The following is a 10,329-nucleotide window of genomic DNA, read 5'->3' on the forward strand; positions in this document are numbered from 1 at the left end:
ACTCACCTGACCAGGCCCCGGGGAACTCAGTGGATGGGCAGGTAACGAGCAAATGCCATGGGGTAGAGATGACACGACCTCAGTCTTCTTGAGAACAAATGTCCCAAGAAAAGAAGGGGAGTTGGTGTATTGCACCAAAGTAAAAGACTCTGGGGTGGGTGGGGGGCTGGGGGGAGAGTACAGGTCCTGGTAACGATGACAGAGGACCTAGTGGGGGTTGTATTGTTATGTAGAAAACTGAGAAATGTTATGCATGTACAAAGTATTGTATTTACTATTGACTGTAAAACATTAATCCCCCAATAAAGAAGTTAAAAATAAAAAATTAAATAAAAGGGACTCTCACCAGGTGGGATCAGTCTCCTCTGATCCCCCCAAGGCACTCAGGCAACAGAAAGCCCTCCCTCCCTACAGCACAGCTCACCTCAGTCACCACACAGAAACAAAGCCAGTCCAGTTACTTCATTTTTACTATTTCACATTTTCAGCAAACAAATCAAGGTGCAAACAGAGTTTATTTCACATTCATATATTAACTGGATTTTTATTTTATTTTATTTTTTTTTGTCAAATAAATAGTGGATTCTCTTTAAATAACCATCTCCTCGCTTCAGGGCCAGTCCAGGAGCAATGAGAACAAATTTTAGTGCATTGGCGGGGGGTGTCTCATCAACGAGACACCAAGCTTGGAGGGAAGACAAGCTGAGGGGCACAGGTTCAGGCTGAACCTCAAGGGCTGGGCGTCTGAGGCCGTCAACCCAACAGTCCCCCAATGGTATGATAGAACAGACATGCATTTCCCAGTTCCAGTCCAAAAAGGCTCTTCAAAAGGAGAAGAGCTAAAACAAAGAAAAGGAAAAGAAATTCCAGATATGCTAGAGGGAAGGCAGAAGGGCTCTGGCTCAAGCCATGGTGGCCCTGATGCCACGCCACTCCTGGCAGTTCATGTGAAGTCACAGAGCAGTAGCAACAGAATGGGCAGGGGCAGGGCAGGCAAGTGAGACGAGCTGGAGGCTGGCTGGGCATGGAATGTGGGCTTGGGTGTCCAGAGGCAGGTGGCCTTCCTCGGGAAGCAGACAAGAGCGGGGGGGAATATGAGCAGGACCTGGCGGGATCCTTGGGAAGCCACGTTGACTGGGCAGGCGTGGCCCTCATGGGGCTGAGTGTTAAGTGGCCACTGAACTGAGGAGCTGAACTGTGACAGAGGTGGAGGAGGCCAGTGTCCCTGTATGAGCAAAAGCCACCGAAGCAAAACAAGAATGAGGGTGCTACCGTGTGCTCCCCAGGGGCACTCCAGAGACAGTGCAGACAGTGAGGGAGCCTGGGCTCTGAACTAGCCTGGGAAGTGAGAAGGTGCCGCCCTGCATTCAGGGGCTCCTCTTCCCTCCATGATAGTTCCTGGTAAATGCTTTTCATTAAACTTGCAGAAGAGCAAGCGCTCCCTACACCTCACCCTCAGTCTTAGCCCCAAAGGGAAGGAAGAGCCATGGCAGGTGGGAAGCAGGGGGCACAAGGGGTCTACTGGGTCTTCTTGTCTTCCGGGGGGTAGTAGGGAGGCGGTGGAGGCTGGTTCTGAGGAAAGAAAGAGATCACGTCAGAAAGTTCAAAACAAGGCCTCCAAATCCCCACACACCGTGGCTGTGTGCCCTTGGCCCCCGACCCTGCTCACCATAGGCATGTACACATTATGCGGGTTGCCGGGGTTATAATAGGCGCTGGCAGCTGCTTCTGCGGCCTTGGCTTCAGCTACAAGAGCAAATGTACAGAGTGAGCCCAGATAGGAGTCCCCTCCTTTCAGCTTACCTCCGAGTGGCAAGGAGCTCAGTGATCCCGGTCCCTTTCTGCTCAGGGTCACTAGGCCCCAGCTCCACCAACAAGGCCGTACTAGGTCGTCCTCAGCCCTTACTTCCTGCCACACTGTCCCGGCATCCCTCTACACCTCACGGCAATCCTACTAGGAGATTGTTCCAATCTGGCTTGTAGGTGAACTGAGTTATAAACTGAGGGTTCCCAGCACAGCTGAGGGACAGTATGCGCCGTCTCTGCCACTGTCCTGCTACATGGCTGATCCCCCGAGTTCAGCCCAGGCTCCTACTTGTCATTTGGAGCTTTTTCTTTCTCTTTTTTTGTCCTTTTTGCCTCCAGGGTTATTGCTGCACCATGAATCCACTGCTCCTGGAGGTCATTTTTTCCCCCTTTTGTTGTCCTTGTTTTAGCACTGTTGTGGTTATTATTGTTGTTGTTATTGAGGTCATTATTATTGGATAGGACAGAGAGAAATGGAGAGAGGAGAGGAAGACAGAGAGGGAGAGAAAGACAGACACCTGCAGACCTGCTTCACTGCTTATGAGCGACACCCCTGCCGGGGGCTCGAACCAGGATCCTTACGCCAGTCCCTGTGCTTCATACCCTGTGTGCTTAACCTGCTGCGCTACCACCCGACCCCTAGAGCTTCCTTTCTAAGGTGCTCTCTGTAACCAAAGGAGGAAGCAGGTCTCCCTAGACTGCCCACAGCCCAAGGTCTCACCTGCAGGAGTGGAAGGGACATCAGGACCACTGACTGGGGGCTCCATGGGCCCAGGATAGGGTGGTGGTGGAGGCTGCACATAGCCCATGGCCCCATCCATCATGGGAGGTCCTGGGTAGAACTCTGCTTGGCAAGAAGGCGAGAGACCCAGTGAACAGCCAGCGTGGTTCCTTTCTAGGTTTCTCCAGTTTCACCACCAGACCTACCCCCTGGCTTGGGTGGGTGGGCAGCAAAGGACACACTCACCAGGTGGGGGCGGTGGATAGGGGTAGCCAGGAGGGCAGGGGTACATTCCATTGGCGACTGGCGGGGGAAAGACATAGGCCCCGCTGGGCATGTAAGAGTACCCATAGGCTCCATTGGGGACTTCACCTCGGGAGGCTACAAGAAGGGCAAGGGGAAGAGAAAAATGAGCATCGCCTACAGGGGCGGCCGGGCAGAGGGTGGCCCCACCGCCCAGCAAGGGAGCTGCGGGTTCCCCGACTGTGCACAGCAGGCATGCCTTACTCCAGCCTGCTCTGCTCCCAGCTGGGTATGAGACAGTAGGCTGAAGAGCTTGGGTGGGGGAGGGTCAAGGCTATGCGAGGGGTGAAGTGTAGAAAGGAGGAGAGCACGGAGAGAAGCAGGAAGGCTCAGAATGGGGTCAAGGACTCAGCTGGGGAGAAGGTAAGGAAGTCTACCACACCCCTTGGGGACTGACAGTGCTTGTCTAGTGGTGGCTTGGTGGTCGGGTTTTTGTTTTTTTATGAGGTCACAGTAAAATGTCCTGGAGCAGAGACAGCTTTGTCAGAGTCCTCTACCTGTATGAGGTGAGGGAAACCCAGCCTTAGGGGACAGGACAGAGTGCATGCTAATTACAGGATTCCTTTCCAGACCTCAGCCCCAGTCAGCCCAGGGCCCTGAGACTTTCCTCTCGAGTGCTTAAGAAAACAGTTAAAAGTAAAATATTTCAAATCAACACACAAAATATCACACATAGTCACTATGTCTCTGGCCCCCGTTTTTAGAGCCTGATACCTTGAGATGCCACCTGTAACATCCGCTGTCCAAACTCAATGGCGCCCCCCGCTGCGAAGGTCAACTTGTAAGAGGCAGAGCCTTCCCAGCCACCTGAGAAAGAAACACAGCTCAGGAAAGGAAAACAGGCCGGGGGGATGGACTGACCTGCCAACACCCATGTCCAGTGGAGAAGTGGTTACAGAAGTCAGAACTCCCACGTTCTGCACCCCATAAAGAATTTTGGCCCACATTCCCAGAGGGATAAAGAATAGGAAAGCTTCCCATGGAGGGGATGGGACACAGAACTCCGGTGGTGGGAACTGTATGGAATTGAAACAAAAAAAAGAGCTGTGTCCTGTCCAAGTTCCCACCCCATACCCTGAAGGTCTGTAGGGAAAGGGGTGGCATTTCCCCCCCACAGGCTCCCCCCCCGCCACCTTCTAGCCTGCCGCCTGCATAGATCACCTGCCTGTTTCACTCCTTGAAGCAGTTTTTTGTTTTTTTAAATTGGGGGGGGGGTAAAGGACTTTTCTTGGAACAAGGTTGTCCTCAAACTTCCAATACAGCCACTTCTCAAGAGCAGGAAGGAGTGCTTAGCAACAACTTAGCATTCAAGTTCAGAACTCTTATCCAGAAAGAGCTAGAGGACAAACCCTTGTTCTCTTATTTTCTCCAGCCTGGCTTTGCCCAAAGGCTTGGCCTGGCTGGGTGTGAAGGGAGACATGAACCGCACAGAGGCCCTGGTGTTTGTGAACCTGCTACAGTGCCTTCCGCACCTAAAAAGCGACACCACCCCCAAGCATTCCTTATCTTGGCTGGCAGTCATCTTAGTGATTTCATCCTCTGCAAAGATGATGTTAAAGCCAGCATCTCCCAGCTACTGGTAACCAATAGCCCACCTCTGTAGACCAGCTGGCAACTCTGGTGTTCGTCTTGGAAGCTAGCCCAGATTCCAAAGAGGATAGGTTATTGTGATGAGGGGTGCAGAGTCTGGCTCCAGGGCAGCAGTCACCGGCATCCTGGAGTCTCTCTCTCAAAGCCCTGTGTCCCTGCACCCCTAGTCACCTACCTCCTGCTTCAGCCTTCACCATCCCCTTGATGTAGTTTGCGCCAAACACTGGCTGCTTGATCTCACAGTCCTTCATCAGGTAAAAGGGCATCATGAAGGACTGCATGGCATCCCTCCCCTTGGACAGAAAGATGACCTGCAGGAGGAGGGGGAAGACATGACTTTCTGTGCGCGAGGAGTCTCTTCACCACAGCGCCAGGGCGGGGAGCTCAAGCCTGGTCCCGGAGCCGTCTTGGCACCAAACACCGGAAAGTGTTGCTATTATTTATTTTAACCAGAGCACTGCTCAAGTCTGGCCTATGGTAGTGCCTCAGGCATGAAGAGTCTTTTGTATTATAGCTATTGTTATCTCCTCAGCTCCAGAGAGTACTTCTACAAGGCCTTAGGGATATAGCCCAGTTATAGAACCTATGATTGGCAAGTACGACATTTTGAGCTCCATCCCCAGGAGCCCCCCCCCCAAAAAAAGTCAAAACAAACAAACAAAAAAAGTCTTAAAAAGTGCTGTCAGAATAGCCATCACACATTTTGCTTGGAAAAACAGGAAAAAGACATCCTGACTGTTCTGACAACTCAAACGGTCTTGCCTGCTGCTGGACTGAAAAGACTAGATGTGCTTGTCCAGCTCACAGATAGTGTATGCGAGAAAGGCTGCCTGCCCCAGAATCTAAGTGGAAGTGATGCGGTGGTAGATGTGGTGTATGTGAAGGGGTCTGCAATGGGGTAAATAGCATAATGGTTATGCAAAGAGACTCTCATGCTTGAGGCTCCAAAATCCCAGGTTCGATCCCCTGCACCACCATAAACCCTAGCTGAACAGTGCTCTGGTAAAAAAAAAAAAAAAAAAATAAAAGTTTCAAATGAAGGGGTCTGCGAAGCCAGGGGAGAGGCAGGGGAAAGGCAGAAAGTGCTCATGGAGGGACAGTCTAGCATGAACAGACACCCACACAGCTTGACCGCTCTGTGCTCTGCCTCTCTCTACATCTGCTCCACCCTGTGGAGCCAGGTGCTTTTGTTATTTGAAACAAGCTTGTTCCTAACCTCCAATAGAACAGCTCCCAGGAGCAGGATGTACTGGGCATGATGGAATCCCAGGATGTCAGATGCAGGGGGCAAGGCCACTGCCTGAACCTTCCCACACAGACAGACAGACAGACAGACAGACACACGCACACAATATGTATATGATTCAATGAGACATGGAGACACTGTTCAGCTCTGGCTTATGGTGGTGCTGGGGATTCAACCTGCAATCTCAAAGCCTCAGCCTTGAGTGTCTTTTTGCATAACCACTGTTAGCTCCCCCCCCACCTCCCACCATTGTTCATCTCTCAGGGCACATTTGGAGAACCTTCTGTGGAAAACCTAATATTTCAATCTGTGACTAGAGATGCCAACTCTGAACACAGGGATGAGCTTTTGAGACTCATCTGTCTCTGCTAAGTTCTGGTGACTGAACCTAGAAGCTCTGCTCCTCTCTTTAAGTCACATCCAATTCTTGGGCAGCTGCAGGCAGTGACCCTTTTCCAAGAATATCCACTTGTATTCCTCTGGAAATCTGAGTTACATGGGGAACACTCTGGCAAGGCCTATTTTGCAGTCTGGTATCTGCAGGGTTTGGCTGGGCTCTCTGCCCAGCTGGGAGGCCACAGTCATGTTATTGTCTTCTGCTTATACTTGTTACTCTAGATGTGTACAGGGCCTCGGGGGTAACTCTTATTAGAGAACTGAAAATAATAACAGCTTCTTCCCTCCGAGCCTAGACATTCCAGAACCTACAGAGAGACTTTATAGCCAGTTCTGTGCGTGGATTCAATGCCAAGAGGTCCAGCTGCACAAACAGCCTACGAGTTCTAGAACCCAGCAGCGTGTGACAAAGAAATGTACAGAGTGAGAAATTAACACTCACTAAAGTTCAGAGGTCACTCAGTTCACAAGGCTGAGGATGACCTAAGACATCACCTGTGATGTGGAATAAAGATGACGCAAACAAATGAACTTGCACCAACAATAGTAATCAAACTGTTCCTTAGATTTTGTGAAAGCTATGGTGGTGGTGACACAGAATTCTGGTGGTGGGGTGGTGACTCACACAGACCATGTATGGAGGTTAAATTATAACCCTGAAATTATTATAGCTTTGTAAAACTCAGTTTTTTCTTTAAATTGCCACCAGGGTTATTGCTGGGGCTTGGTGCTAGCACTATAATCCATTGTTCCCAGAAACCATTTATTCCTTTTTAAAAATTTTTTACATAGAGAGACTCTTACAGATCTGCTTTGCTGTTTGTGAAGCATCACCCTCTGCATGTGGGGAGGAGGGGCCTGAACCCAGGTCCTCGCACATGGTAATATGTGGGCTTAGTTGGGCCGTGACACTTGCTAGGGACCCCTAAAACTCTGTTAAATCACTAATTTAAAAAAAAGGTGGTAGAGGGGGCAATTATCTTCCCACCCCTAGAAGCCACAAGCCTGCAAATCAGCTGTGGCAGCAGGCGACTCACCCGGTAAGGAGTAAGGTAGACAGTGCCTTTCTTGGTCCCTTTGAAAGCCTCTGGCACATTCTTCATGTCATTGAATGTAAGTTCCACATGGTCATAGGACATCAGGATGCTGGGACAAGAAGAGAAAAAGTGTGATGCAACAGTGTAGTCATGGAAGTAAGCTGTTCTTTGGCCTGCTGTCTTACAACTATTTCAACACTGCTACAAAGAAACTGTTAATATAGCCATGGACAAGGACAGCAAGCTGGGGTTCTCCAGAACTTCCCCAGACTCCACTTACTGGGCCTACAAGCAAGCAGCAGAAGAGCAGGTCTCTGGAGATGTCACAACCCCTAAGAACAGGTCAGGTTAACTGGACTAAGTTTTCTTTCTATTTCTGAGTCTTTATAACAAGTGTCCTGTTTTTCTTGGTGTATTTTTGAAATCTAATCTATCGACATTTTTTTTCTTTTTCTTTTCTATCGACATTTTAAGACACAACCCCACAAAAACAGATCATGATGTGAAGAGTGCCTGGTTCATTATTTAACATACCCAATTTTATTTACTTGTAGTTGCTGGGGTTTCACCACTTCAGGTTGACTTTTTCAGAGTGAGAGGGGAAAAGACACCAGAGCACTGAAGATTCGTTCATACTTGACCTGAATCATGCACAAGGCAAAGGAGGCATACTAACTTTTGCTAGCCCAACACGCTGAATTTTAGGCAGTGAATTTCAACTCCAATTACAGTATATGTTTTCCCCCAGAAATGAATGAGGCTAAAATATTTTCTAACACAGCTAAAAGAAACTAACACACACACACACACACACACACAAACACAGCTAGTTAGCAGTACTGAGCCAAAGGTCCATTAGGATACCCACCAGGTGAGATTCTTTCTCCCTTCTTTCCACCCTTTCTTTTAATTAATTACATTATTATTATTATTATTATTATTACCAGAGCACTGCTCAGCTCTGGCTTATGGTGGGGCAGGGGGCTGAACCTGGGACTTTGAAGCCTCAGGCATGAAAGTCTCTTTGCATAAGCATTATGCTATCTCCCTCACTCTTTTTTATTTTTTTACCTGAGCACTGCTAATTTATTTATGGTAGAGGTGGTGGTGAAGTGTATGTGTGTGTGTGTGTGTGGGGGGTGTTTCAATCTAGGACTCTGAAGCCTCTGGCATGAGGCTTTCTGCAGCACAATTACGCTATCTCATTCTACCATAAATGCATTCTTGTCTCTGTAAGAAAATTCTTGGGCTGGAGAACATAGCATAATGGTTCTGTGAAAAGCCTCTCATGCCTGAGGTTCCAGAGGTCCCAGGTTTAATTCCCAGCACCACCATAAAGAGTTGAGCAGTGCTCTGATATAAAAACGAATAAAAAACCCTTACTGAGATAGAAAGAAAAACAGTCCCAAGAGATGTCACGGAAAAGATATCAAGAGTGATGCCCAGGGAGTCGGGCGGTAGCGCAGCGGGTTAAGCGCAGGTGGCGCTAAGCACAAGGACCAGTGGAAGGATCCCGGTTCGAGCCCCCGGCTCCCCACCTGCAGGGGAGTCACTTCACAGGTGGTGAAGCAGGTCTGCAGGTGTCTGTCTTTCTTTCCCCCCTCTCTGTCTTCCCCTCCTCTCTCCATTTCTCTCTGTCCTATCCAACAACAATGACATCAATAATAACTACAACAACAAAACAACAAGGGCAACAAAAGGAATAAATAAATAAATAAATAAATTTAAATTAAAAAAAGAGAGAGAGAGAGAGAGAAAGAGTGATGCCCAGGCTGGGAACTTGCGTGCCTGCACAGAGTGATTATAAAAACTAGGAGTCATGAGTTTTCCCTTATTACGAGCTAACAAGGTTTAAGCTCACATGGCTCCGTGTGTCTCCTTACTCATCTCAAATGTCACAACTTTGTGGGGGGTGGGGTGGGGTGGGGTGGGGTGGGGGGGCAGGAAAGAGAACCGGTGCCAGAAGAGGGAAGCATCACTCAGCGCAGGGAGGAGCCCAGCAGCCCTGGCCTGCGCCACCCCCAGGCTCTGCTCCCGCCACGTCCTCCCCCGGGGGCCGGGGTCCCCCAGCTGGGGTGAGCACAGCCGCAGCCCGGGCTGCTGTCCAGAGGCGCTGTCAGTCCCCTCGCACCTTCCCAGGAGAGAGAGCCGCTTACAAATGGCAACTCCTGACGGTCACCTCGGGGCCTCGGCTTCTCACCCCGAGAGCCGGTTGCTGCGCCCCCCCGCAGCCCCTCCCTCCGCCGTCGCTGACCGCGGCGGCATCTCGGGCGAGTGCCTCGGTGCCTCAGTTTCCCCACCTGTAAAAGTATCAGGGGCACAGGATTCCCGTACCAAGCCTCCAGAGCCTGAGTCGTGGTGAGTTAGTCAACACCCCCGCCAACTGCAATGATCTCCTGTCCTAGACTCTTCCGACGCTGGGAAAAGGGCTCCAGCACCCCCGCAGCCATCTGTCCATCTGTCCATCTGTCCAAGCCGGCCCACCCACCTTCCTCCAGCCCCGCCCCCAGCCGTTACCCCCCAGCCCCCATCAGCTCCCCTCTTCGCAGGTTTATTCCCCACAGCCCGTACCTCCCGCCCCCTGGAGCCTGCCCTTCGCGCTCCAGGAGCTTGGCACGTGAGTCTCACCTCTCCGTGTTGTTGATGATCACCCCGCCGCCCTCCGAGTGGTTCTTGTTGAGCGCCATAGTCTCTGGAAAAGGGTCCCGAGACTCGCAACGCACTGCGCCTGCGCCGCTCTTCGACCCGCCCCTCGTGGCGTCGTTCGTATTACAGTCGGCCAATCACAGCCCTGCTGCGGAGGCTGGCCCAATCACTTGATCCCCAAGTGTCAAGTTGTCCGACTTAAGTCCTCTCTTTCCCCCTCAGTTTCTCCTGCGTCACAAACAAGTTGAAGACTACGATTCCCAGAAGGCAACGCTTCATCCACCTTACTATTCTCTCCGCTCAGGGATGGAGGTGTTCTGGGATTTGTAGTCCTACCAAGCCATAGGTCTGGATTGACCTCACATGACTAATTGCTAAACCCCATCTCCCCCCACCCCACACACGCACAACAAATAAACAACTCAGCTTATGTCACTGCTGTAAAGGCCTGGGGACGAAAGCTGACGTTCACAGAATAAGAACTATGACTTGAATTTTTTTGTTTTTTTTCTTTTATTATTATTTTTTTTATTGGGGAATTAATGTTTTACAATCAACAGTAAGTACAATACATAACATTCCCC

General features: G+C 50.3%; 1 protein-coding gene across 4 annotated transcripts; it reads right to left on the reverse strand.

Annotated features, from left to right (window-relative positions):
* Nucleotides 1–452: 452 nt before the first annotated feature.
* On the reverse strand, nucleotides 453–9,979 carry WBP2 (WW domain binding protein 2). Of its 4 annotated transcripts, none has more exons than XM_007536727.3 (8): nucleotides 9,728–9,979; nucleotides 7,100–7,208; nucleotides 4,596–4,731; nucleotides 3,545–3,637; nucleotides 2,774–2,908; nucleotides 2,528–2,650; nucleotides 1,670–1,746; nucleotides 453–1,572 (listed from the first exon to the last, which is right to left on the reverse strand). In XM_007536727.3, the coding sequence occupies exons 1-8, from the start codon at nucleotides 9,784–9,786 to the stop codon at nucleotides 1,519–1,521; spliced, it is 786 nt and encodes a 261-aa protein (XP_007536789.1). In that variant the 5' UTR covers nucleotides 9,787–9,979; the 3' UTR covers nucleotides 453–1,518. The 4 variants fall into 4 exon arrangements, with proteins under 4 accessions (XP_007536789.1, XP_060058754.1, XP_060058755.1 ...); XM_060202771.1 differs by lacking the exon at nucleotides 9,728–9,979 and adding an exon at nucleotides 9,400–9,509; XM_060202772.1 differs by lacking the exon at nucleotides 9,728–9,979 and adding an exon at nucleotides 9,434–9,488.
* Between the last annotated feature and the right edge of the window lie 350 nt (nucleotides 9,980–10,329).

Source organism: Erinaceus europaeus, chromosome 12 (assembly GCF_950295315.1).
Source record: "Erinaceus europaeus chromosome 12, mEriEur2.1, whole genome shotgun sequence".
Lineage (NCBI taxonomy): Eukaryota > Metazoa > Chordata > Mammalia > Eulipotyphla > Erinaceidae > Erinaceus > Erinaceus europaeus.

Excerpts from the sequence above, each read along its gene's own strand:
- WBP2 (XM_007536727.3), bottom strand. The coding sequence starts at position 9,786 with ATGGCGCTCAACAAGAACCACTCGGAGGGCGGCGGGGTGATCATCAAC. Across the intron at positions 7,209-9,727 it reads ATCATCAACAACACGGAGAG|CATCCTGATGTCCTATGACC; the intron begins GTGAGACTCACG and ends TTCTTGTCCCAG. Across the intron at positions 2,651-2,773 it reads CTATCCACCGCCCCCACCTG|AGTTCTACCCAGGACCTCCC; the intron begins GTGAGTGTGTCC and ends CTTGCCAAGCAG.